General features: G+C 64.1%; 8 protein-coding genes across 8 annotated transcripts; 3 read left to right on the top strand and 5 right to left on the bottom strand.

Annotated features, from left to right (window-relative positions):
- Window positions 1–2,689: 2,689 nt before the first annotated feature.
- Window positions 2,690–3,829, bottom strand: EMIHUDRAFT_432893 (hypothetical protein). Its single transcript, XM_005761912.1, has 4 exons — window positions 3,558–3,829; window positions 3,413–3,488; window positions 3,236–3,341; window positions 2,690–3,172 (listed from the first exon to the last, which is right to left on the bottom strand). The coding sequence occupies exons 1-4, from the start codon at window positions 3,765–3,767 to the stop codon at window positions 2,914–2,916; spliced, it is 651 nt and encodes a 216-aa protein (XP_005761969.1). The 5' UTR covers window positions 3,768–3,829; the 3' UTR covers window positions 2,690–2,913.
- Window positions 3,830–6,095: 2,266 nt separating this feature from the next.
- EMIHUDRAFT_198025 (hypothetical protein) lies at window positions 6,096–6,860 on the bottom strand (the record flags this gene model as incomplete). Its single annotated transcript, XM_005761911.1, has 2 exons — window positions 6,096–6,126; window positions 6,271–6,860. The coding sequence occupies 2 exons, from the start codon at window positions 6,858–6,860 to the stop codon at window positions 6,096–6,098; spliced, it is 621 nt and encodes a 206-aa protein (XP_005761968.1).
- A 2,256-nt stretch (window positions 6,861–9,116) lies between these two features.
- PYC1 (pyruvate carboxylase) lies at window positions 9,117–14,973 on the top strand (the record flags this gene model as incomplete). The annotated part of the gene is made up of 19 exons (XM_005762038.1): window positions 9,117–9,297; window positions 9,395–9,560; window positions 9,631–9,706; window positions 9,795–9,851; window positions 9,983–10,031; window positions 10,101–10,280; window positions 10,354–10,445; window positions 10,533–10,792; window positions 11,076–11,129; window positions 11,282–11,447; window positions 11,699–11,809; window positions 12,051–12,206; window positions 12,465–12,817; window positions 12,975–13,161; window positions 13,232–13,671; window positions 13,760–14,183; window positions 14,258–14,440; window positions 14,639–14,753; window positions 14,837–14,973. 19 exons carry the CDS (start codon window positions 9,117–9,119, stop codon window positions 14,971–14,973), a joined length of 3,387 nt encoding a protein of 1,128 aa, XP_005762095.1.
- Window positions 14,974–16,128: 1,155 nt separating this feature from the next.
- Window positions 16,129–16,718, top strand: EMIHUDRAFT_198023 (hypothetical protein; the record flags this gene model as incomplete). The annotated part of the gene is made up of 2 exons (XM_005761910.1): window positions 16,129–16,500; window positions 16,563–16,718. 2 exons carry the CDS (start codon window positions 16,129–16,131, stop codon window positions 16,716–16,718), a joined length of 528 nt encoding a protein of 175 aa, XP_005761967.1.
- Window positions 16,719–19,312: 2,594 nt separating this feature from the next.
- On the top strand, window positions 19,313–20,423 carry EMIHUDRAFT_96786 (hypothetical protein; the record flags this gene model as incomplete). The annotated part of the gene is made up of 2 exons (XM_005761909.1): window positions 19,313–19,358; window positions 19,429–20,423. 2 exons carry the CDS (start codon window positions 19,313–19,315, stop codon window positions 20,421–20,423), a joined length of 1,041 nt encoding a protein of 346 aa, XP_005761966.1.
- Window positions 20,424–20,881: 458 nt separating this feature from the next.
- On the bottom strand, window positions 20,882–21,467 carry EMIHUDRAFT_198020 (hypothetical protein; the record flags this gene model as incomplete). The annotated part of the gene is made up of 3 exons (XM_005761908.1): window positions 20,882–20,935; window positions 21,098–21,210; window positions 21,365–21,467. The coding sequence occupies 3 exons, from the start codon at window positions 21,465–21,467 to the stop codon at window positions 20,882–20,884; spliced, it is 270 nt and encodes an 89-aa protein (XP_005761965.1).
- A 105-nt stretch (window positions 21,468–21,572) lies between these two features.
- On the bottom strand, window positions 21,573–22,602 carry EMIHUDRAFT_350653 (hypothetical protein). The gene has a single exon (XM_005761907.1). The coding sequence runs from the start codon at window positions 22,514–22,516 to the stop codon at window positions 22,118–22,120; it is 399 nt and encodes a 132-aa protein (XP_005761964.1). The 5' UTR covers window positions 22,517–22,602; the 3' UTR covers window positions 21,573–22,117.
- A 1,693-nt stretch (window positions 22,603–24,295) lies between these two features.
- Window positions 24,296–25,423, bottom strand: EMIHUDRAFT_198018 (hypothetical protein; the record flags this gene model as incomplete). The annotated part of the gene is made up of 1 exon (XM_005761906.1): window positions 24,296–25,423. One exon carries the CDS (start codon window positions 25,421–25,423, stop codon window positions 24,296–24,298), a length of 1,128 nt encoding a protein of 375 aa, XP_005761963.1.
- Window positions 25,424–25,498: the final 75 nt, after the last annotated feature.

The raw sequence follows: 25,498 nt of genomic DNA, 5'->3' as shown, positions 1-25,498 counted from the left end.
CAGAAAACAACGCTTTGTGGCACTTGCATCGCGACAAGGTCACACGCGGACGCTCCAGCCTCTCAGCGCACCACCTCGCCTTCTCTGTCGTCCTCCTGGCCCAGGCCCATCAGTAGCACACCTGAGCCGTCCCAGACCGCACTTACCTTGGGTCTGCAAGCTCACACCGGCTCGTGATGCCACGGAGAGGGCTCGAGATTGTCTCCGGTGGACCCCATCCGAGGCGATTGCGAGGGCTTTCCGGAGGCCATCACCGGCGCCACCGACCGTGAAATGTCCGAACCCGCAGACCTCATGCACCAGACGCATGGATGCAGTCATAATATGTAGGCCTTGTCTCCCGAAGTCTTGAGCAATAGCCGCAAAAGGTGCTTTTTGGCAGTTCATCGCGACACGTCCAGGTGCCGACGAAGCGGCTTCCCAGCTCACCACCTCGCCTTCTCTGTCGCTCTCCTGGCCCAGGCCCATCAGCATCAAGTCTGAGCTCTCCCAAACCGTCCTTATTTTGGGTGATGAAGCCCACTCTGGCTCATACCACGGCTCTTACGGCCTCATACACGCCCGTTTCACCCACAGACACCGCCGGCACGCACTCCCACTTCACACATGCTCAAGCACAACCCCACCAAAGCACAGCCCTGCTCAGAGTAGTCGTGAACCACCCTTTGGCAGCCGTGGAAGCCCCACAGCCGCTGCTTCTCTCGGCTCCTCTCAATGCATGTCGTGCACCACCCCACGACAGCCCACCGAAAGAGCACTGGTGCTCTCCGAGTGCGCCGCCGATGTGATTGTGCAACGTCAGCCACCTCGCCGGAGGTAGTTGCGACTGGGAACGCCGGAAGCTCGACGCTCGAGCACGTGTGGCAAAGTTTTGCGACATCCTGCGACTCGACCCCCAAGGGCTGCCGGCCGCCGACAGCAACACCGAGACCGGATTGCGCAGCGAGTTCGGTCCGAATGTGCCCAGGGCTAGCCCGTGGACCGGTACGGACGGCAGGTACCCACGGGACCGCTGCGGCGGGCCTGGGAGGCGCCACGAGTCCCAATGACGCACGGGCGGCGCACTTCCCCAAGCTGGAAATAGGCCTTTAATGGGGTCGGTCAGTGGGCGTGTCAGGAGGCAATCGGCCGGGAGAAACTCGTTAAAACTCGCGCGCCGGCCCAGGAGGTGGGAGTGTCACGGAGGCGGCCATTGGCGCGCGCTCCTTGTCTACGTGGGTCGAGTTTTTTTAGTGTTAACAGTAACAACACTCAACAGAACAACAGTAACAACAGAACAACAGTGGGGCTCCCCAACAACAGTAGCTGACGTTAGGCCGACTGAACAACAGTAAGGAAGGCCTGGCAGTGAACCACGACGATCTCTAGTGTCCAGTGCGGGTAATACCCGAAAATACCCGGAAAATCCCAGGTATTTTCGGGCTTTACCCGGGTTTTTTGCCATTTTCTGCTTGCTGGCTGCTGAACAACAGTAACAACAGTAACAAACAGTAACAGCATGGGCTGGGGTGAAGACTTGAACAAAAAAAAATAGATATTCTTACCTTCTTGCCCCCCTCCGAGACTGGAGACACCCACACCCCAGTATCAGACCAGGGGGACTGCCCCCCGCCCCCGCTTGCCCTGCCTGCGCAGGATAGCGTGCCCCAATTGGCGACACATAGCGGGGGACACTGCGCAAGGAGGGGGTGCGTCGCCTTTCTTTGTCCTCTCGAGGGAATGTTCTCTCGACGCCCATGGCCTTTTCTGAGGTTTCGTACTAATGACGTCCTTCTTGGCACTTCGGGCGTCGGTGTGTGCGTATCTGTGGTGTCTATTCCCTCGGTAATGTGTTACGGGTATCGGTCGCTGAGTGGACGCTATCTCGAACCATTTGATCTACGTTTGCCGCACCCTGTGCAGTGGCACGTCTCGCCACCTAGATCCCTAATATTGGCACCTTGGGCGCCGAATAGGCGCCCAAACATTGGCACGTAATAGTTCCCTTGTCCTCTTCGAGGCGTCGTCATGTGAGAGAGAGATCTCGCGCGCGCGTGAACAGGGCTCCAGGCCCCAAATGACGTGTGAGTGTTAGAGTTGTTTGTCATGTGACACCTTGATGCTCCCCGCTGAGGCTGCGCCCCAGCATTCCCGGTGTAGTGTTACACCATTCCCTTAAACCACTCGGGTATCCGAGTTCCTTATACCAATCCTACAGCCGTCTGAGACGGCACCCGGATCGAGGATGGCTTTGCACCAGCCTCACCCGCGATCACCAGTACAGCAGAGCTCCGTGCACGCGGCTCACCACTCACACCTGCTGGGCACCAACCTTTGGGTCCAGATGACGACCCCTCTGCAAACGAGGGGAGAGGGACGCCTCACGCGCTACAGAGGGCCTCGACCAGGACTCTTCTTGCTGGTCAGACCACTCTCATCCCTTCCACAGTGGCACTCTTCCACGTCTCGCTCACGCTGAGAAAAATTCTGAAACGGCGTGCAGCAGAGTCACCAACGAGTCGGTCCGCGTGACTCCTCGTGTCCCGTACCGTTCTCACACATCCATAAACTCACTTTGTCCCCACTGAAGCAGCGATGCCTGGGAATCCTGAATCCTCAGATTTTAGATTAGTTAGGACGCTGCGCACCCCTCTACTCCGGGCACCGGGGCCGTAATTTAACGTTAGGCAACCTCCGGATTTGGGGGGGGTCAGTTTTGGCCTTTTTTTGTACATGCTGCGCGTATAGCGCGATCGGCAGCGCGCGCGACGACCACGACACGTCCTCTTCCCGCACGCCGCGGCAGCTCCCTCGTCCACAGGCACCGAGTGCCGCGCCCCCCACTGTCTCCTAGCAAACACGAGCACGGCCACCGCGCGGCGCAGACAGTTCCACGAGAGGTGTCCATCCCACCACGCCCACAGTACACTGCGCTCACGACGCGCGCGGCTGGAGGGCGAGGGCGGCTCCAGCGACGACGTCCGTGTACGCGGGGAGAAGCTCGTCCTCCGCTGCCGGGGCTGCGGCGCCAGCGGGCGCCGCCTTGCCGCTGGCGGTAGCATTGGCGATGCGCAGCGGCTCGAGGCCGACTTCGGTCGCGTGGGGCTCCTCCTCCTCCTCCGCCTCCGAGTCGCCTTGATCGAGCATCGCCTCTGCCGCGCGCGCCGAGTGGAGCCCGGAGACGGGGCGCAGCCTGGTCACAGCACGCGTGTGAATACAGACACCGCCGTCTCGAGTCGAGCGGCGGGGGCGGAGCCAGAGGTGGCGGAGGCAGCAGCGCAGCACGGAGCAGAAGAGGACGCCGCTCGCCGCAGCGAGGAGGAGGACCGAGGCGAGCTCCATCGGGAGGAGCAGGCGCGGGCCTGCGGGTGCGTGCTGCAAGTCTGAGGGGAGGCTGAGAAGAAAAGGGAGGAGAGCGGGCTGAGGCGCGCACCGTACAAGCAGTCAGAGAATCGCGACATTGCAACCTCGCAGTTCTCGCCCACTTCTCCCCGGGTCCGGCTCGCGACCTGTTCACATCCAACGATGGTGAAGAGACGCCGTCCATGGCACCGGATCCTCCGGCGCCCCGCGTGCACCGTCGATAGGCACTTTAGGAGGTCGAGGTCGGTCGCAGCTGCGGGACAGAGCTCCTCTCCTTGTTCGCCGCACCGTGAGAGGAAAGCGTCCCTCTCGACCGCGCACGCGTCGTCCGCCGCGCTGGCGGTTGGGAGGGGGGGGCGCCACCCCCGCGGCTCCAAGAGCACCCCTGAGCCCTCGGCCACATCCGAGAGTAGGCGTCGGAACATGGTCAGCCGAGCGCAACTGATGGGCGGCGGGGTTGTTTAGGCAGCCGCCGAACCACAAAAAGAGAGAATCGCTCATCAGGATTTGCCCGGCCGGGTTCTGCGCACAAGAGGCAGACTCCCTAGGGTGGGCGACGGCTAGCGCATCACACACCTCTCCTTAAAATCCCTGTGTGGTGGCGGCGTGCCGTCCTCCCATCCCTCCCTTGGGCTGTCTGTTTTCTTTCTTTCTTTCGGTTGCTGCGCAAAAGCTTTTGTGTGCGCGGGTTCGCGCTGCGCTAGGCTCAGAGCGAGTTCGCGCTGCGCTAGGCTCAGACGGCGAGTTCGCGCTGCGCTAGGCTCACACCGCCCAACAGTTGATGGCCCGTACTACTCGAGTACTGCCACCGCCTCGTCGTTGAGGGGGCAGTCAAAGAAAGCACGGTCGCCAATCGAGACGCCATCGGGCAGCGGCGTGATGGAGGTGACCTCTGACGGAACATGGTCAGCCGCAACTGATCCACAAAAAGAACAACAAAACAACGTTAGAGTTGTTTGGTATTGCCTCGCTGGGCCCGCCTCGCTCCTCGGCCTGCTGATTTGGGCGCTCAGTTCGGCCCGGGAATTAGGCTGTACCCATGCGGTTTCCTCGCTCACCCCGTCTCGTTCCTTTCGTTTCTCTACAGCCGTTTCCTCTCTAGTTTTCCCGAGGAAACTCCGCGGAAATCATCAATTTCGACAACAATCAACATCAATAATGTGTGAGTGTTAGAGTTGTTTGGTATTGTTGCCACCATCGCCAAGTATAGCGCCAGAGCGCCACCAGCCGCGGGTCGATAGCTGTCCCTGCGCCCTCGCTTCCATCCAGCGGCGGGGCATACATAGATTCTTTTTCCTTCGCGGCAACGCGATGGCGGCAAGGCCTCTTTGCGCGCCCGCCCTCGCCACGCCGAAGACCAACCGACGTCGGACCGCGGTGAGACTGCGCCGCCCCCCGCGCCCGCCCGCGCCCGCAGCGTGAACACATACGCGCGTCCCTCGCCGCACGGAAACATACGCGCCAGCCGCGCAGCAGCCTCACATGCAGCGCAGTCCGCATGCTCGCGCCCTGGGCCGCCGACGACCCGGTCGGGCGGGCTGCGCGGCCGCCGTACACCATCAGGCAGGCGCGCGACCACCCGCAGCACGCCGCAGCCCGCCGCGCAGCCCTGCCAGCCAGCCTGCGCTCCCAGCTGCACAAACAGGGCGCACAACAGAGAACAGCGCACAGCACACACCGGCGGCGCGCGCGCAGCACACACAGACGCGCGCGCGACCGCAGCACGCACACGTACACAGCACGCGCGCGTCGCACGCCAGCGCAGCGCCCCACACAGAGCACACTTGCCCACATCAGCAGCAGCCAGCCTGCCACAATCCTCATCTCACACACGCGCGCACACACTCCCCCCTACCGGCGCACGCAGGCCCGCAGCGGCTCCGCGGCGCACTGCAGCGCGTAACCGGTCTGCTGCACCGCGGCGAGAACGATGCCGTGGTCGATCTTCAGCGGCTCCGCAGCGCACACCAGCGCGCGCCCCTCACACCTCGCCTCATCTCGCCTCACCCGCTCGCCTCATCTCGCCTCACCTCGCCTCATCTCGCCGAGGTACACCTCGCCTCATCTCGCCTCACCTCGCCTCATCTCGCCTCATCTCGCCTCATCTCGCCTCATCTCGCCTCATCTCGTCACTCGCCTCATCTCGCCTCATCTCGCCTCACCTCGCCTCATCTCGCCTCATCTCGCCTCACCTCGCCTCATCTCGCCTCACCTCGCCTCATCGCCCCTCACCTCGCCTCACCTCGCCTCATCTCGCCTCATCTCGCCCCACATTTTTTTTCTTTTCTAGACCACTCCGAGACCGACCCAAGACCGACCCGAGACCCGAGATCGACCCGAGATCGACCCGAGATCGACCCGAGATCGACTCGAGATCGACCCGAGATCGACCCGAGATCGACCCGAGATCGGCACGAGCGATCAACCCAACAATGCCCCAGAGCCCCCTCCGGGGGGACCCCCCCTCACCCCGAGTGTCCGTGTCCTTCGCGAGTCACCGATGGGGAGCGGGGGGGGGTGCGAGATGCACAGGGGAGGCTGGGGAGGGGGGGGTCCACTCTGAAGACTGCCGATCGCGGGGGGGTTTTGTCCCACAGGGTTTTACCCTCCGCGTGAGGATCGGCGCGGCGAGGGGGTAGGTTCGAATTCGCCGCGCAACATTTCACCCCCACAGGACCCCGCCCACCCCCCCTCATGGTCCCACCTAGTACCCCAATGAGCCTTCGCACCCCCTCCTTGCGCAGTGTCCCCCACTATGTGTCGCCGTTATCGGGGCACGCTATCCTGTGTAGTCAGGGCAAGTGGGGGCGAGGCGCAGTCCCTTTGACGTATGTATCTCTGGGTTCTGTCCCTAGTCTCGGAGGGGGGCTTGAAGCTAAGAATATTTTATTTTTTCCATCCAGCGGCGGGTTGTGCCGCCATCCACACGGGTAAAAGCACTGCACAAACGTCGCAAAAGTCGCCAGCCACGCGGTGTGCTGGCGGTAATTTGACGCCGCCCTCGCCACGATCGCCTTGCGACCCTGCTCCAACGCCACGTCATCCAGCAGCGCCTTGTGCTCCGCAGTCACCGTGATGCCGTCGGCGCCTTCTCTCCGCACCATCGTGACGGCGGAGTTCGCCATCTTCTCCAACCACGCCACCACCTCGACGGCAGTGCCAGCCCCGGCGGCCGTCTTTCGCTCCTTTCGTCGAGCCACCATGTACCTGTCCGGACCGTCGAGGCGGGCGGCGAACACTCGTTCGACGACCATCATAGACGACGCTTTCACCGGCGCTCCCGCCTCCGCGTTGGCGTCGTGCGCGGCCTTGTCCGCTGCCTGTCCCCGCAACTTGAGCTGCCCCTGCACGGCAACCATCGCGTTGGCGGTCTGCGCAGCAAGCTTGGCCGCCTTCGCCGATCTCTCTCGCTCTGCCGCCGCTGCCGCGTCCACGGGGCGGTCCGTCAGCGGGTCGTCGCACAGCCGCCCGTCGGCGTCGGCAGCCTCAATCATGGCAGCGTCGGCAGCCTCGCTCATACGGGAGCGCAGAGATCTGAAACGGTCCGTCGACAAATTCGAAACGCGCCCGCCGAATTCGAAACGTGCGCCGCTCCCGCCGATCTCCCGCTAACGGATCTTACCCGCCTGTAACCTCTCTTTAAGGTATTGCTAAAAATCTCTCTCTCTCAAAAAGAAAGAAAAAGCGGGAGCAAAAGGGACCTCGGCCCAGGTGTGTGTACTTCTTGCTTGGGCGGACCTCATGCTGAAATTCTGCAAAAACCTGGCCGGCCCCTGCCCTGCCCCTACCTACCCAACTAAAAAAGAAATCACTCGATCGGTGAAGGTGGGGTACTATACCAACTAGAGTGATGGTTGGTGGTACTCTCCTGCAACCACAGTCCTTCTTGTGACATGGCAGGCCACTCTCAAGCCCTACAAGCATCAGATCACCCATTTGCAAGAAGTCTCTCCCATTTGGGGAGTGAGTGTGAGTGAGTATTCTTGATACGAAACCACGACGACACACACCAGTCGACTCGCATCGGTTGCCTCCATGAACGGCGGAGCTATTCTCGCGCCCACACCACACCTGGCTCCAACGTGGACACGCCCATAGCTGGGGACACTACTAGGTCACGCATGGCAAGATCACAGAAGTTTTATCTCTGGGCCCCAAAAGGCATCTCTAGCAGTGTCGTTACACATGCCCCCTCCCCTCCTGGGCGCATGCGCCTCACGTCTCGCCAGAGCATAAGCCCTTGGCGTGTGGCGAGACGAGTTTTTCGCCATCGCCGCGAGCAGCAAGCCGCCCGCCGCAAACAGCCGGAGGCCTCGCCGCGGCACTGGCTGCGCCGCGGTCCCGCACCCGTCGACGCAGCTCCCCCCGCGGAAGACCGCGCGTAGCGACGTCTTGACGATCGAGATGAGCGCGCTCGAGGCTCGCCCACCTACTGCCCCTGAGAGTTGGTTATTGAGTGGGATCAGCTCCCCCCCTTGGGATCGAAGCCGCCACAACCTCACACCCAACATCCCAGGCGGGATCAGAAGGGGACTCCACACCGGACACCGCCCGGGCACAGCCCCCCTACCCGTCGGATCGCACAGAGGGCCCCCTCGGAGCAGCCCACACACAATCACGCATCGGCAGATTGAGTGCCTGAGTCAGACAGACAGCACAGACAAGAGGAGAGAGAGGAGAGAGAGAGAGAGAGAGAGGAGAGAGGAGAGGGTGAGGGTGTGAACACACGTGAGGAGTGGGGGAGGGTGTCTGTGGTGGGCTGTAGTCCTACTACGTGGTTACAACCACGCGCCCCTCAGGAGCTTAAGGTAGAGCTGAGCGTCCCAGACGCCTCGGTGCCACCCACCGGCGTGAAGACCATCCGGATCAGCCCAGTACGCCCTCCGGGCGAACGGTCCCCGCGATGGCCCACGGTCCGCCGTCACCTGGTTGAACCCCCTGCCTCCCGGTTGACCCCCGGTCCTCGTAGTCGACCATTAAATAAACTCAAAGGTCCACCACAGCCTCCAGCCTCCACCTCCACCCGCGAGCCGCCACCGCTGCCGCCCGCGACGCCGCCCGCCGCGTCAGATAGCCGCGACGCGCGCACCGAGTCGAGTCGGAGAGCCGCGCCGCACCAGCAGGAGCATCTGCACCACCAGCAGCAGCAGCAGCACCACCACCACCACCCGAGAGAGAAGCGCACCTGCCCGACGCCGCCCGCCGCGTCAGACGCTCGCGACGCGCGCGTCGAGCCCAGTCGCAGAGCCGCGCCGCGCCAGCAGCAGCATCTGCACCAGCAGCAGCAGCACCACCACCACCAGCAGCAACAGAGACAGGCAGTGCAGGCGCAGAAGCGCTCGCAGAGCGGCGCGCAGCGCCGCGCACGCCACGCTGCGGACCGTCGGACGAGCGCACCGTACGTCGGCGGCGAGCCGCGTCGCCAGCCGTCTCGCGAGAGAGCGGCGCCGCCGCGTGCGCGCAGCAGCCGCCGCGGCAGAGGCGAGCCGCGGCGACGTCCGCACTAACGGATAACGGCCATTGGCGGTTTTTCACTCACACACACACACACACCATTTGGGGAGGGTTGACATCGTGATTTCTGCGGAAATTTTCTTTTTTGAAAATTCCAGCTTGAAGAGAGGGAAAACCCCGACGGGAGGGCCCAGACCCCCTACCCCTCCTACCTCGGCATGCCGATAAAAAAAAACAACCACGCACTGCTCGGCCAAACGGCGCTCCAGTTGATTGCACCCCACACGCTGCGCGGCGGCGCCGGCCTCAAGACCAGTGCCATGCTGCGCTCCTTTCGTTCGTGCGGCGCACGCATCGCACCGCCGCCTCTGACGCGGCATTGGGCGGTTGCGCCGCCGCTGACCCGCCGCTGGGCGTCGACCGGCGCGATGGCGACGCCACCGCCAGCGCGACCGGGGTGGCGGCCCATCAAAAAAGTGAGTATGGTTCGAACTTCGGGTGGTCTGCTAGCCGCCATTCTCACGTCGACGTCTCTGCGCAGGTGATGGCCGCCAACAGGGGCGAGATCGCCATTCGCATCTTCCGGGCCGCCACCGAGGCGCGCTGTTGCTCTGCAAGCGCGAGCCGTCGCCTGAGCGCCCTGCCCACTCCCGCGCCGCGCAAGCGTCGGCCTGGCAGCCCCAGTGCGCCGCTCCCTCGCCTGCTCAGATGGACATCAAGACGGTCGCCATCTACTCCAAGGAGGACTTTAACTCGGTGCACAGGTGCAATAATGTTCAGACTGCGCCGAGGGTCCTCTCTGCCCCATCTCACCCCTGCCGTCCCTCAAGGAAGGACCAAGGCGGACGAGGCCTTTCTGGTGGGGCAGGACAAGTCGCCTGTCGGCGCATACCTGTCGGCGGAGGAGATTGTGCAGATCGCAAAGGCTTGCAGAGAGCAGAGATCAGGATGAGAGAGCAAAGAGCAGAAAGCAGACTCTCGGCTGCCGTCTTGCACAGGAGAACAACGTCGACGCCATCCACCCAGGCGCGCGACAAGACCAGGCGCCGGCCCGGGTCGACAGCTTTCGTTTTACGGCTGTGTTTTCTTTTCAGGCTACGGCTTCTTGAGCGAGGTCCTGTCTGCCGCCGGGTCGATGCTCAGCCACACCGTCATTGCTTACTTCATGCTTAGCTATTCATCGTAGAACACGCGCTTCGTCGAGCTGTGCGAGCAGGCGGGCATCACCTTCATCGGTGGGCGTGGCCGAGCCTCTTTTACTGTGAGCGTGAACAGCGTCTCTTCACGCCTCGAGCTGTGAACAGGCCCTCCCTCGCAAGTCATTCAGCGCTTCGGCGATAAGACGGAGGCGCGGCAGCTGGCTGAGGAGTTCGGCGTGCCGGTGGTGCCAGGGACGCAGCACTCCGTCGAGACGGTCGAGGAGGCGCGCGACTTCTGCCAGTCCATCGGCTACCCCGTCATCTGCAAGGCTGCCTTCGGCGGCGGTACGTCTCGACGTTTCCGCCTCCGGGCTGGCCGGGCCGTTTCCTGGAAACGGCCGGTTGCTGACCTACTCAGGCGGGCGGGGCATGCGGATCGTGCGCTCGGAGGACGAGCTGGAGACCAACTTCCTCTCGGCGTCGCGCGAGGCGACGACGGCCTTCGGCAACGTGCGTGACCAAAGGACATGGCCCATCAAATTGTACAAGTTATCTCAGCCCGAAGTGAACCAAATGCAATGTACCTCCTCTGCGCAGGGCGCGATGTTCATCGAGCGGTACGTCGAGTCGCCGCGCCACGTCGAGATCCAGATCATCGCCGACGGCACCAACGCCACCCACCTCTTCGAGCGCGACTGCTCCGTCCAGCGGCGCCACCAGAAGATCGTCGAGGTTGCGCCGTCGATCGGGCTGCCCGAGTCGCTGCGCGAGTCGCTGTACGCCGACGCGATCCGCATCACCAAGGGTGCCGGCTACTTCTGCGCTGGCACCGTTGAGTTCCTCGTCGACCGGAAGACGTCCGCCGCCGCCCTCGCCCCCCCCCGCGCTCGCCGCCCTCGCCCCCCCCCCGCGCTCGCCGCCTCACCCGTCGCCACCCCCGCCCTCGCCGCCGCCGCCCGAGCCTGGCCCCTCCGTCGTCGCAGGTGGAACTACTACTTTCTCGAAGTCAATCCGAGGCACACGCATACTCAACAAGCCAAACACGGCTGTTCATTACACGGGCCGCGCTCACTGCGCCCACCGCGCTCACCGCTCACCGCGCTCATCGCGCTCACCGCGCTCGCCCCCCAAAACGCTCAGGATTCAAGTGGAGCACACCGTGACGGAGGTAATTACCGGCGTCGACCTTGTCCAGTCGCAGGCCGCTGCCGCCGAGCCCACCGCCACCCTCGCCGCCTCCCCCGTCGCCTCCGCCCCCCCTCGCCGTCGCCGCCACTGCTGCCCTCGCCCGCCGCCGCCCTCGCCGCCGCCGCCCGAGCTTGCCCCGGTCCGTCGTCGCAGATCAGGATCGCTGCGGGGCAGAAGCTGCACGAGATCGGGCTGTCGCAGGAGGACGTCGCGATGAGGGGCTTCGCCATCCAAGCTCGCGTGACCACGGAGGACCCGGCCGAGGACTTCCGGCCCGATACGGCGCGCCTGTCTGCTATAGCCGCAGCCACTCCCAGCTGCTCGGTGTGAACAGAGGTCGTACACCGGGCTGGCTCCGCAACTCGAGATATGGGGAGATATGGGAAGATATGGGGAGCTCCGCAACTCGAGATCCCTCGAGAGTTCACGCGGAGTCGGCTGGGGCTATACCAGACAGACGGCACGCACGGAGACGCTTTTCCGAGACCGCCCCTGCTCGCCCCCGCACCACTACCCACGCGCCCTCTGGCCCCATCCCTCTCCTGCTGACCGCCAACCGCTCCGCCGCCTCTCAGGGACGCATCCAGGTGTGGCGGCCGGCCGAGGGGTTCGGGATCCGGCTCGACGGCGGCAACGCCTACCCGGGCGCTCGCGTGCTCGCGCACTACGACTCGATGCTGATGAAGGTGACGGCTTCCGCGCTCAGCTTCAACCAGGCTGCTGACAAGCTGACGCGCGCGCTGCTGGAGACGCGCATTCGAGGCGTCTCTCTCTCCCGCCCTGCCGCCTCTCCGCCCCTGCCGCCTCTCCGCCCCTTCCTCCCCCCCCAGGCGCCTGGCAGGATGGGCCGTTGCTACCACACCACCCACAGGGCTGAACCCACACTGGATTCGATACCCTGGAGGTATGGTACACGTAGGCGTCAAGACCAACATCCCGTTCATCCTCAACGTGCTCAAGCACCCCGACTTCGTCTCGGGGCATGCCACGACTTCGTTCATCGGAGACAACCCGCAGCTCCTCGACTTCACCGACGCGCGCGACCGCGGCCAGAAGCAATACTTAGAGAGCAGCTCACCGAGAGTCAAAGCTCAACTCTTAGAGATGCAAATCAATCTTTTAGGCTGCTCAACTACCTTGGCGCGCTAGAGCTGCCGCGCCGCCGCGCCGCCCTCCGGCGTCTCAGGCCGTGCTCTCGCCTGACGCCGCTCCCTCCCCGCCCCAGGCGACCTCGTCGTCAACGGCCGCACCGCCGCCGGCGCGTCTGGCCCTGTGACGCCGCGCGTCACGCCTCTGATCGCGGCGTCGCCTACTACCTTGCAGCCTCGCGGCCTCAAGCAGGTGCTGACTGAGGAGGGGCCCGAGGGGTTCGCAAAGGCGGTGCGGCAGAGCCAGGGTCTGCTGCTGACCGACACCACCTGGCGCGACGCGCACCAGTCGTTGCTCGCAACTCGCGTGCGCACCCGGGACATCCTCGCCATCGCGCCGCTCACGTCGCACGTGCTCGGAAAGTGCTACTCGCTGGAGAACTGGGGCGGCGCCACCTTCGACGTCTGCCTCCGCTTCCTGCGCGAGTGCCCGTGGGAGCGCCTCCAGCAGATGCGAGAGGACGTGCCGAACGTGCCCTTCCAGATGCTGCTGCGCGGCGCCAACGGGGTCGGCTACACCAATTACCCGGACAACGCCGTCTTCAAGTGCGCACCAGCCGGCGGAGGACCCCTCCTGCCCTTCCTCTCTCGTCTCCTCCTCCCCTGCGCTGCTGCTGCCCGCCTACCACTCCTCTCTCCACGAGATGGCCTACCTTGGCATGCATCTGCTCACCGCCTGCCACGTGTACGCGCCCCGCGCCAGGTTTTGCGACGTCGCCGTCAAGAACGGCATGGACGTCTTCCGGGTCTTCGACTCGCTCAACTACATGGACAACCTCAAGCTGGGCGTGGACGCCGTCGGCGCGGCGGGCGGCGTCGTCGAGGCGGCGATCTCGTACACGGGCGACATCTCCGACCCGAGCAAGGCCAAGTACACCTTAGACTACTACGTGCGCGCCCGACCCGTGCAAGCGCCACGCACACCGGCGCGGCCCTCACCCCGGCCCGCCTCGCCCGCAGCTCGACCTCGCGCGGCAGCTCGTCGAGTGCCACATCCACGTGCTCTGCATCAAGGACATGGCGGGCCTGCTCAAGCCCGCCGCCGCGACCACGCTCATCTCGGCGCTGCGCAAGGAGTTCCCAAACTTGCCGATCCACGTGCACACCCACGACACTGCGGGCACCGGCGTCGCCTCTATGCTCGCTTGCTCGGCGGCGGGAGCCGATGCGGTCGACTGTGCGGTCGACTCGATGTCCGGCATGACCAGCCAGCCATCGATGGGCTCCTTGGTCGCGGCGCTGCAGAACGGGGAGCGCGACACGGGCGTCGAGCTGCAGGAGCTGTCCAAGCTGATCGAGTACTGGGAGACGGTGCGCTTCTCGTACGCCGCCTTCGAGTCGGGGCAGAAGAGCGGCTCGTCCGAGGTGTACGACCACGAGATGCCGGGCGGGCAGTACACGTGCGATCCTTCTCCCTCTCCCTCTCTCTTCCCTTTCTCTCCCTTTCTCCCCCCCCCCCCCCCCCTGACTCGCTATCTCGCCCAACAGGAATCTGCAGTTCCAATCCACCTCGCTCGGGCTGGCCGACCAGTGGTCTCAGGTCAAGCGCAACTACGCCGCCGCCAACCGGCTGCTCGGCGACATCGTCAAGGTCACGCCGTCGTCCAAGGTGGTGGGCGACCTCGCGCAGTTCATGGCGGCCAATGGCCTGGACGAGGAGGGGGTGCGCGCGCAGGCGGAGACGCTCTCGTTCCCCTCCAGCGTGGTGGAGTACTTCCAGGGAGCGATCGGCATCCCCCACGGCGGCTTCCCGCAGCCGATGCAGGCTCAGGTGGTCAAGGAGCTGCCCGTCTTTGCGGGCCGGCCGGGCGCGGAGCTGCCGCCGCTGGATTTGGACGCGTCCATGGCGGCTCTCAAGGCCAAGTACGGCGACTCCACGAGCGAGACGGACCTCATGCAAACGACGCCGCGCGTGCCTCTGGCTCAACGCACGCCCTGCCGCAGCCTCCCGCCTTTGTCTATAGGTCGTGGGTCATGTACCCCAAGGTCTTTGAGCAGTTCAAGGCGGACGTTCACCACTTTGGCGACGTGTCAAAGCTGCCCACCCGCGCGTACATCGAGCCGCTCGAGCTCGGCGAGGAGATCTCCGTCGAGCTCGAGCGCGGCAAAACGATTGGGATCTCACTCGAGGCAATCGGGATGCTCAATGAGAAGGACGCCACACGCGAGGTGTTCTTGGGGTCCGGCTGCTGCGTCCCTTTCGGGCCCTCGTGGACGCGCGCCACTGAGTGTGCCCTCTAGGTGTTCTTCAACTTCAACGGCATGCCGCGCTCCGTCCTCATCTCGGACAAGACCGCCAAGGCCAACGAGATGCAGCGGCCGACGTCTGTGAATGGTGCACCTTCACGCCTCCCGCCGTGAACACAGGCCACGAAGGTGCAGCGGCCAAAGGCGGACGGCGGCGACGTCAACAGCGTCGGTGCACCGATGCCGGGCGTCGTCGTCGAGACGAAGGTGGCGCTCGGAGAGAATGTGGCTGCTGGTTCGCGAGCCGCGCTCTCTGCCCTCGCGGCCAGTCGCCAAGTCCCTCGCCCCCCAGACGCCTCTGCCCCTCCTCCGCCGCAGGCACACCGATGCTCATCCTCTCGGCGATGAAGATGGAGACGGTGGTGGCGGCGCCGGTCGCGGGGCGCGTCGCGCAGCTGACGGTCGCGTCCGGCGACGACGTGCAGGCGGGCGATTTGCTCGTCGAGCTGCAGTAACGTGGCCTCCGCCTCCCGCGCTCCACTGTGGCCGGTGGGGCGCGGCAACGGGCCGTGCCGCGTGCGCGACGGCATGGCTCTCTACAAAGTCAACACAGAGGTACGACTCGACGTTACGTTGCGTTTTCTATGTATTGAGGTGTGGCGGGGTGTTTTTAACGTATCTGGGAGTTTATGATCAATTCAAAAAGCCGACTCTGGTCTCTGCCCTGCTGCCTGGCTCAGGCTGCTCTCTGGTCTGTGGCCCTCCTCCTCCCCCATCCAATATAGGCGCTAAAGAGTAAAGTATAGCGGCGACCGGCGTGTAAAGCCGTAGCTCTCTCTGGCTAGTGCCATTTCACTGTGGCACAGCTCGCGTTACAAAACCTTGATTTGACCATTTGCGCACAAAGGTACATGTCGGTGCCTCTGCGCGTCCTGTGGATGTACCTTTGTCGCGCGCCGGAGACGACTCGACGCCGCTGAGATCGGAGATCAAGCTCTGACAGGTCGCACGTCGCTCCTTTGACGCCGACGTGATTTCCCCGTGCAGATCACATCAGGACACGGTCTCGACGCGCTCAGTACGACGCCTGCGACCCGTCTCGGGTCAGGTGGCACGACGCTCATCGCGCCCGCCAGCGCTGCCGTGCAGGCTGCCACGTCGAGGTCGAGCACGCTTCTATACGCTCGCCGAGCCTTCCTTTCCATCCCATTAGGCAGCCTGGGAACGGTGGCGATCAGAGGCAAAGCCTACGAGGGGTGGTGGAACCACATGTCACGGCTACTGCCGGCTCGACCCCACGATAGCCTCCGAAGGCTGACTTTGAGGCACCATCATCGGACGATGTCGACGAGTTGGGTCGCTCTCGCGGTAGCCAGATGACCTCTCATACTAGGATCATCGGCCATGGCCGCAGGGAGCGCGGGGGAGGGCGCTGGATGCAACACGGAGCTCCGTTGGAGACGTTTTCAAGATTAGCGTGTCAGAGTGAAATGGCACTAGCCTCTGATAGAGCCGCGGTGTAGCGCTACAGAGTGAGGGGGCACACGTTCACACGAATCCACGATCGACACGCAGTCGACACGAGGCCCGCGGGGTCCCGTAGAGCCGTACCACCATGCGGAGGCCCTATCAAGTAATAAGTGCTCAAGGGCGCTCGCTTCGAGGTGGTGATGAGCTCGGAGCAGCAGGAGGCGTTTGAGACGGCGCTGTTGGAGGACTTTGCCTCGATCGCGAAGAAGCTGTCCGAGGTGGATGTGCGCAAGGCGGAGTGCCGCAACCCGAAGGACACGGAGCAGATCCTGGGCGAGCTGGAGCGGGAGGTTGGCCTGACCGAGTGCAACAAGGCTGTGTTTGGGTTGCTGCGTGGGGCTCTGCCTCTGGCGGGGCAGGGGAGGGCGGCGCTGGAGCGGGTGGAGGCGGCGGAGAGGGCGACGTCGGCGCTGATCAACCAGCTCGGTGCGCTGCTGAAGAGTCAGGGCGACCTGGACGGCGCGGAGGCGCTGTACCGCGAGGCGCTGGAGGCAAAGCGAGAGACGCTCGGCGTTCGGCACCCGAGCACGCTCGCCTCGATCAACAAGACAACAACCTCGGCGCGCTTCTGAAGAAGAAGGGCGACCTGGACGGCGCGGAGGCGCTGTACCGCGAGGCGCTGGAGGCGAAGCGAGAGACGCTCGGCTACAGGCACCCGAGCACGCTCCAGTCGATCAGCAACCTCGGCGCGCTGCTGAAGGCCAAAGGCTGTGCCGGTGGAGAAGGCTGACACGAGCCGAGACCAGTACGCGTGCCCCGTCTACAAGACGCAGTTCCGCGGCCCCACCTACGTCTTTACGGCCGGGCTGAAGACCAAAAAGCCGCCATCAAAGTGGGTCATGGCGGGTGTCTCATTGCTGATGAGTGTGTGGTCGAGTAAGAGAGTAGGCGCGTGTCGTGTGAGTATTTGTGGTGTGGAGAGAGAGCTGAGAGGGGGACGGGTAAGGGGTAACCACGGGGTAAGCGGGGCGTCATGTCGTCATGTGGGGCGCGACGTGCCAACTACGGTTTTCATGTGGGTCTCTGAATTTTATTTGAACTTCACCGTACGCGATATTCGTTTCCCGCAGATCAGTTGTGTGGTGTGGGTCCCAGCGCAGTCCCAGCGCGCATAGACTCCCACTTCGCGCGTGCTCGGTCCCCTTCCTTTACTCTCTCGCTCCATCATGCGCGCCATGTCTCGCGCGTTTGCCGTCGCGGCTCGCGACTCGCTTGTGCGGGCGCCAATGAAACGTCTTCATGACATGGCTGGGTTTCAGGCAAGCCCGCTGCAGATCCGCTTCGCCGCCGCGGGCAGCCGGCTGCATCCGAGCACCCAGGAGAGCGCGTCGCGCGAAATCTCATTCTTGATGACGTCTGGGAGCGACGTGAGAATGCCGATGAAGGCGTCTTCCTCCTCGCGCGGCAGCTGCGACTTGGGGAAATTGTTGGCCTCCACCCAGCGGCGCAGTAGGTCGACCGTCAGCTGGTGGTAGTCGGGCGGGAAGTCGTAATCGTAGTCCTGGTCGTTCATCTTGTGCTCGACCTCCTCTTCAACCGTGATGGCAATGAGCTCGGCCAGAGCCCGGGCGTCGATTGCCTCGCAGAGCGTCCTCACACCGTAGACACCGTAGCCAAAGTTGCAGTGCCCGAGGCAAAAGTAGGGTTGCTCGTTATCCGTGTCGCAAAAGAAGAGCTCGAAGAAGAAGCGCATGTTGCCAGGCTCGCTCAGCGGCTTGAAGGAGCTGGCCGCGCACATGATCTGCTCGAACGGCAGCCGCCCGAGAAGGCTGGACACGACCACTGTCTCGGAGTCGTCCTCACCTGTCATCACCTCGACCGCCTCCTCGAGCAGCTGCGTGAGCAGCGGGCCATCCCAAAGGGTGCGGTGCAGGTTGCGGCTGAGAGCGGAGCTGATGAGTGCAGCCGGCCCCCGATGCGGAGAAACTTGCAGGATGTCCATGCACACGCCCATCAGCGCGGAGGGCAGCAGTCGCAGGGTGGTCGCGACGACGAGATCACTCTCAGCCATTGAGACCACGCTCAGCGGAAAGCGTGGATTGTCATCGATCAGCCAACGCTCGCGGACCACCAAATGCTGTTTCGCGCACTCCAGCCGCGCGATGGCGTCCGACGCGTTGATGCCGTCGATGTTGAGTGCGCGCAATGCTGAGTACGGAGGTGAAGCCACCTCTTGCTGCTGCAGCTCAGCGAAGCGCTCCTCGTCTCGAAAGTGGCGCAGGCCGATGTGCATGAGGTCGCGATGAGCCTTGATCCCCAGCGTGCTCGACGCGCAGATCTGAGACGCAGCCTCCATGTCTTCGAAGCTGCGGGCGCTCTTCAGCGCAACGCACATCTCATCGTGCTTCTGCCAGAAGTCGCGGCGTGCGGGCGCAACGGCGAGTGCCCAATAAGCATTCGTGAGCGCCAAGCGGGCGAGGTCGCGGGCGGTGGAGTGCTCCCACACGAACTGCAGCAGCTCGGGCGGCAGCGACGCGAGGCCTGCGGCGTCCGCTTCGCGCCGAGCCTTGCTGCCCCGCGTCTCAACTTCCCAGGCCGTCTCGTCTGGGCGCTCGCGACGAGACTCGAGCTTGTCCATCTCGTCGCGCACCCACGCCTCGACGGCCCCGCCTTTGGAGGGCGTGGTGTGTTGATCGGCGCGGAAGAGAAGCCGCAGCATTTTGCAATATACCATTGACAGCCAGCGCGAAGAAGAAAATTGCGCCGCGCTACGGGAAGGTACGTGTTTCTGCGCCCTCCCCCCTCGCTTTTGCAAAATCCTGCAAAGGTGGGGACGTGTCTGTCCTCGACCCAGCCCTAGCTTGGGATGTCCGTTGTATTTATTTATTTATGTGAAAGAAACAGTCCCATCAGTGCCTTGGAACAGTCTCACGATTGCAGTGCACACCTCGCCACAACCATGGCCGAGTTCACCACCCCGTGGGCTCCGACCGACAAGGCTAACCGGCTTCCGTGTGTGTGTGTGTGTGTGTGTGTGTGTGTAACCGGCTTCCCGCTGTCCTCCTCTACATCGAGGGCGAAGCTCTGTGTGACGCGAACGCTGCGGCCGAGGGCGTGACCAAAATGCGCGAAGCGTACGCGCTCGCCTGGGAGCTCGACCTGCCCGAGTGGCCCGGCCGGGTGGGCTGAGGTGTTGTACCACCAGCCCAACGGGCTCGTGCCTGCGGGCGCTCCGCCGCCGCCGCTGCTGTCGGCCGACACCTCGAGCGTCCAGCCCGAGCCTTCAGCCCCCTTGCGACACCAGCGCGCCGAAAGAATTTGACGGTCTTACTATATCTGATAGGCACGGGACACGGGGACAGGCGAGCATTGGCACTAACACAGATGGGTGGCCAACCGCCCAAATTCGGAAAGCAGCTCGCCTCCAGCGGTGAGGCGCCTCCCGAGCGCCGTGTCGCTTTCTCTCCCTCGCCTCACGCCCGCCCGCCGCCGCGCCACAGACAAGAGCATCCGTGACGACGCCGTCAAGGCGGTGACCCGCTACCTGCGGCAGGCGCACAGCCTGACCGAGCTCGAGCTGTCCAAGGTGTGGAAGGCGCTCTTCTACTGCATGTGGCACTCGGACAAGCGTCCCGTGCAGGCCGACCTCGCCGAGCGCCTCTCTGCACTCGTGCACGCGCTGCCGGCGGAGAAGCGGCCGCTGTTCACACGAGTGTTTTGGAGGACGATGGCGCGCGAGTGGCATGGCATCGACCGGCTGCGGCTGGACAAGTTTTACATGCTGATGCGCCTCGCGCTGCGCCATTCCCTCCGCGCCCTCTGCGCCGACGCCCTCGACGAGCAGTCGGCCACCGCCTTCGCCGCGTTGCTGCAAGACGGCCTCTTCGCGAGCGGCGCACCGCGCGGCGTGCAGCTGTTCGGGCTGGACCAGTACCTGACGGCGCTGCGGGGCGAGCTCCCAGCCGACGCGGCGCCCGCCGTGTGGATGGCCCTCCTCGATCCCCCGCTGCTGCTCCTCGGAGCAGTCGCAGACCCGCACGTGCTGCAGCGCGGCACCGAGCAGCTGCTGAACCCGCTGATTGAGGCCGGCGCGGAGGGCGAGGCCGGCGAGGAGGGCGAGGCCGGCGCGGGCAACGGCGAGGGTGGCGAGGGCGCCCCGCTGCCCCGCCTCCTGTGCGAGCTGAGCGAGCGCCTCTTTGATCTCGCGGCCGACCCGCGCACCGCCGAGGCGAACCGGCAGGCGCTGTACGGGCTGCAGCGGAGGGCGGAGCAGCGCACCGAGCAGAGCGGCGCCTCGGCGGCGAGACTGGCGGAGGAGGACGCGCCGCGGCCGCGGCAGGGGGCGGGCAAGGCGGTTGGGCGTGGGGAGAAGAGCCGCGCCCTGCGGGGGATGATGAGTGGCGACGCTCGCAAGGCAAGCGGCGGCCTCAAGCGGAGGAGCGCTCCAGCCCCGAGCAACAAGCCGCGTAAGCAAAAGAGCCGCCACGTAGCATGAAGCGCGGGGCACTGGAGGCTGTGAAGCACTAGCCGGTGTTGGCTCGGTTGCCGCTGTTGTAGGCTGATAAGGTGATATTTTATGCGTTGTGTTACGGCGAATGAGGGGGCGAGTCGGCAGACCACGGCAGTCCTCGCGCGCGCGCGGGCCCCGCATCGGCCGATGGCATGGCAGATCGAGCGCAACCTGCGCGCAACGCGCATGCCACACGTCGGCTGACACGAGAGACGACGCACACCGCAGCAGCAACGCTCAGCAGCCCCAGCCGGCCGGCACCCCCGAGGTTGGGAGCACAGCCGACTAGGCGTGCGATCACAATTTGGATTTATGTATCGTGGCACCACGCTTCACGAGACTCGCGGCTCGCGCGGGCACGCTCTCCCTCTCCCCTCCTCCTCCCTCCTCTCTCGCTCTCTGGACTCCCCTCAGACTGCACGAAAACCCCTTGAGCGTCGCTCCTACTTGCCGGAGAGCTTTACGCTCTCCTTGTCGCCCGATAGCTGACTCGCCGCCTGCGGGGAAAGCGAGGCGTATGTCCAGTCTTGGACTTCCTTTCTATCTGCGGGGAGAGTGAAGCGCCTGTGAAGCCACGCCCACCACCATCGCCAGCACCTGCCATGGGGCCGCGGGGTGAGAAGCGGAACAACAGGCGCAGGATTCAGCCGTATACGCACCGTCGCCCCCTGCGCTACGACACGCATGCGCATCATCCGCTGCATCAGCTTCTGGTCCCCCTGGATGAAGCCAGCGAGGCCCGTACAGAGCGCCCCGACGGTGACCAAGCATCCTGCCCGCAGAGGCAGGCGGCGTCGGCGCGAGGCAGGGCTCCGCCGGCCGGGTGTGTGACGGCGGCAGCGGCGGCCGAATGGTCCGAACAGCGTTCGCGGATGGATTATGACAGCGCTACAACCCGCCGAAGAGTCGACCGGGGCGCGCCGCACCGAACGGAATCCATGGCTCCTTGTAGCAGTGCTGCAGCAGGGTGAGCTTCTTCTTCGGCTCGAGCAGCTCAGGCTTGTAGAGTGGCGGTGGCTCGGAGGACATGCCCAGCACCAGCGGGCCAGCGGCCTGGAGCGCTCACTCGCGAAAAATCCACTTTTCCCTATCATTGAAAGTAGCAACCGGGTCGCGCTACACGCTCTCCGAATGGGATTTTCTGCCCTGCCCCTGTCGCAGCCCCGGCTGCCTCCCGGAGGCCCGCCCGGCCATGCAATCCGCCGCCGGACCACCCGGCGGGTCCAACCCGAAGCGGGCGACCGGCCGTTCGCACCGCTCGGCCGACGGGGCGAGCCCCGCGGCCCTCGATCGCTCGCCCCGGGACGTGGCCCGACCGGCCCACGCGCACCGCCTGGCCTCTACCGCCACTTTCGGCGGCGCAATTTGCGCCTTCATCGCTCTCTGGATCGTCCTGGCACCCATCGGACTCCTCCCGACGGTCGGCGGCGCCCACTCCGTGCACTTTGAGTCAGACTCGCTCTTCGGCAGGCACGCTCTTCGGCAAAAAGTCGCCGCCGGCTGTCCACGCCGAGCCAGCCAGTTGCCGGCTCGCATGGCAGCCTCTTTCTCTCGACCAGCCTCAACTTCGACACGGTCATCATTTTGTCGCTGCGTGCTCGTGGCGAGCTGTGGCGGCGGTCAAAGTTTGCCCAGACGAGCGCCAGGCGATAGTACCGTCTCTGTTCGCCCTGTGCATGTCAGGCCAGGCTGCAGCGGGGCACGACCATCGTGCTGCCCTGTTGCAGCCTGACGTTTCCCACTGTGCACAGCCGCCAGAGCACCACCACCGCCCGGCATCGTGTCACGGCGAGCTTTTTCTGCACCCGTTCGCGAGGCTCTCGCGCTGGCACACTTCGGCCTTCCGCTGCTCGCGTTCGGCGAGCTCTTCTCCGCACTCCTGCCACGGTGCCGTCGCCACACACCTTCTGGCCGGCCTGAGCCACGCGGACTCGACCTCTCTCCCTCTCTGGTGCACGCCACGGGCCGCGACGGCTGCTGGCAGCCAGCCGGCGTGAGGAGGCAGCATTGCCGGCACAGTCGAGCTGGAGTATCCGCTTCTTGATGCTTCTGCGGTCAAGCTTGACCTTATGTGACATGATATGCCACAATACTGTATGCTCTCACCCCTCAAAGTGTCGAATTTTTGTTTAGTACTGGTGACCCGACACCGGTGGCCCGATAGGCGATAGTACCGTGTGCCTTTCTTCAAACGAACGCACTTCGAGGTTCGACAATCGCTAAGATGCTTATGGGGCACCGCTGCGACTCCCTTGGAGATGCCTGAGGCCACCCCAACCAGTCCCCAAGGCCAAGCCTTACGTGGACGAATTCAACCCTACTTTTTGTTCGTCTACCCACATTAGCAACTTCGTGCTCATGTCAACGCCACGCCAGCGCCAGCCCATTCAACCCCGCCCCCATTGGGGGCGGGGCCCTTCAAGGGCTTAACTCTAGCTATGCTCTCACCCCTCAAAGTGTCGAATTTTCGTTTCCCGGTGACCCGACGCCCGTGGCCCGATAGGCGATAGTACCGTGTGCCTTTCTTCAAACGAACGCGCTTCGAGGTTCGACAATCGCTAAAAGCTGCTTTTGGGGCACCGCTGCGACTCCCTTGGGGATGCCTGAGGCCACCCCAAGCACTCACCAAGCCTTACGTGGACGAATTCAACCCTACTTTTTGTTCGTCTACGCACATTAGCAACTTTGTGCTCATGTCAACGCCACGCCAGCGCTACAGGCTAGCCTGTAGCCCATTCAACCCCGCCCCATTGGGGGCGGGGCCCGTCGAGGGCCTCACTCTAGTGCAGTGTGTGAATGTTATAAACGCGGACTTGAGCACTTGAGCACTGGATAGGGCCGATTCCGCGTGGTACGGGACCCCTATAAACGCGGACTAACTAAGAGTTTATAAACACACCTGGTTCACGACACCTGGAGACGGCGGGTCAAACCACTCCTCGTGGCCGCTGCCAGCCGAGGGAGCCGGAGCCGCCGCCATTCCCGGTCTTCGAGGACCCCCCTTATCTGTGGCGCCGACTTTTAACCCTGGTAGGTGGATTGTCCAAAATACGTCAGCCTCGCACGCCTAGCGCTAGGTCTGACACCCGACCGCCCCCCCCTCCCTAATATTAACCGGTCAGGTACATTTTGGCCGGCTAATGTTAGGGAGGGGAGGCCGAAAAACGCAGACTTTTGTCCACCTACCAGGGTTAAATCCCTTTGCGGCGCTAATCTTTGTTTCGGCAACCTTGCATCCCGCCACAAGGTGATTTAAGGAAGGAGCGGGATTTTAGCTCCTTTGCGTTGTGCGACTGGTGACAACAAGGGGAATGCGACCCAAAAGGAGCACACCGTTTACGGGTGCGAAACACAAACAAGGAATTTGCGTAAACCGAGGTAGGTGATCTGTGATCTGTAAGGGTCCGCCCGCAAGCGCATTTTGTATACCGAGGCGGTGCCCGGTGCCGAACCTGTCGGACCTTAAGACAGCATTGTAGATCCCTGGGCGAGGGTGGTGGCGTCCCCGTCGGGAGGGGCTGTCTGGCGGAGGAGAGCAACCAGGTGCCCGGCGGCGTCCCGCCACATCCGGATGACCTCTCCTCGTTGTGCCAGTCAGCCCCGTTGGAGGTAGACCGCTCGTCTAGCCAATCAGCCTTAAGCGAGCGGTCTGGCCGTTGGAATGGCCGAGTTTGGTGGACTTGCGTCCTCGCATCGATCGTGGTTACAAGTAAGTAGCCTTATGACTTATGAACAGAACACCCACCCTGAACCACGTTCATCGGGAGGGGGGAGGTCTATGACCTACCTAATTGTCCGGCATGCGAGGGCATGCTCGGCCGTTCGGAGTCCCCCCTTTCTTGTCACCATTCTCTCGGTTAGCGTCTGAACTTGACGGGTGGCTTCCGGTGCGATCCCTGCTTCCGCTGGCGTTGGCGCTGTCTCTGTGTCTTCGTCATCGGCTCCTCGCCCTCGTGATGCTGCTGGCTCGCCCCCCCTCCCTGACTCATCGAATCGCTACGTTCATTCTCAAAGCGCCCTCGCTTCCTCGGCGGCTGGGGCGCCTCGTCCTCTGGCTGTTCCTCTTCTACGTCCATCACTGTGAATTCGTCGTCTGTCTGGCTGCCTTCGTTTGGATGGCTCGTTTCGGGTGGTTGCTCGCTCGGCCCTGGCTCTGTTGTGCGGTCGGGCATCTCTTCGTCCTCGCTCCTCTCTCCATCTTCGTCGCCGTCGTTGGCGTCTTCCGGGTGTCTGTGTCCGTCCCCGCCGCTGCCTCCTTGTAGGAGTTCGAAACGGAGTCGGTCCATGAATCGTTCCGCGGCTTGTCGATTTGTCCGCGACCTTCGGTGCGCTGTCCGTCGGCTGCCCTGGCTGCTCTGGCTCCCCTCGCTCTCGCCCCCCTGGCTCTGTTGGCTGTACTGACTCTGGCTTCCCCCGCCCTCCGCCTCTCCCTCCGTTGCCGCGTCGGGAAGCTCGAAGAACTCATCGTCGATAAAGGCCATCTCGTCGTCCGCCGCGGCGCTCTTATCTCTCTCGTCGTCTCCCTCGTCGTCGTACGTCTCGCTCGCTGGCGGCTCGCTCTCCATCGGGTTCGTCGTCCCGCCTTCGGGCGTTGGGCCGTGGACTGCCTTGTCGTGCTCTGCCGTGTTCCACGGCTCGACCCCAGCTCCCTGCGCTTCGCGCACCGCGTCGAGGGTCCGCTGTGACACTTGCCTCTCGTGCCCGTGCCGAAACCGCAGTAGACTGAGGTGCCCGATCTGGTATGCCGTTGTGCCTTTGAGGGCTCGCGGGCCTCTCGGCACCCCTTTGTCTGCCCTCGGCTTGCGTGGCTTTGGGGCGTCTCCACGTTGCTGCCCCTCTCTGCGCCGCTCGTCTCGTACGCCGATGAGCTCTCGCGCCATGGCTGCGAGGCTGTCCCCATGGCACAGCCTCCCCTCTCGACACGAGGGCGAGCATCCGAGCCGCACCACCTTGGCGTTGCCGCGGCCGTTCAGCGCGGCCCGCATCGCCACGACGGCGTCGTTCCCCGTCCTAGCTTCGTCGGAGCGTCGAGGGGCGATCTCCTGTGAGAAGGGCTGCCC

This window comes from Emiliania huxleyi (genome assembly GCF_000372725.1).
Source record: "Emiliania huxleyi CCMP1516 unplaced genomic scaffold EMIHUscaffold_7, whole genome shotgun sequence".
Taxonomy (NCBI): Eukaryota; Haptophyta; order Isochrysidales; family Noelaerhabdaceae; genus Emiliania; species Emiliania huxleyi.
The sequence above is the reverse complement of the archived record's forward strand: the minus strand, read 5'-3'. Positions and strand labels throughout refer to the sequence as shown.

Excerpts from the sequence above, each read along its gene's own strand:
- EMIHUDRAFT_432893 (XM_005761912.1), bottom strand. The coding sequence starts at position 3,767 with ATGTTCCGACGCCTACTCTCGGATGTGGCCGAGGGCTCAGGGGTGCTC. Across the intron at positions 3,489-3,557 it reads TCCTAAAGTGCCTATCGACG|GTCGCGAGCCGGACCCGGGG; the intron begins GTGCACGCGGGG and ends GGATGTGAACAG. Across the intron at positions 3,342-3,412 it reads ATTCTCTGACTGCTTGTACG|GCCCGCGCCTGCTCCTCCCG; the intron begins GTGCGCGCCTCA and ends ACGCACCCGCAG.
- EMIHUDRAFT_350653 (XM_005761907.1), bottom strand. The coding sequence starts at position 22,516 with ATGTCACATAAGGTCAAGCTTGACCGCAGAAGCATCAAGAAGCGGATA.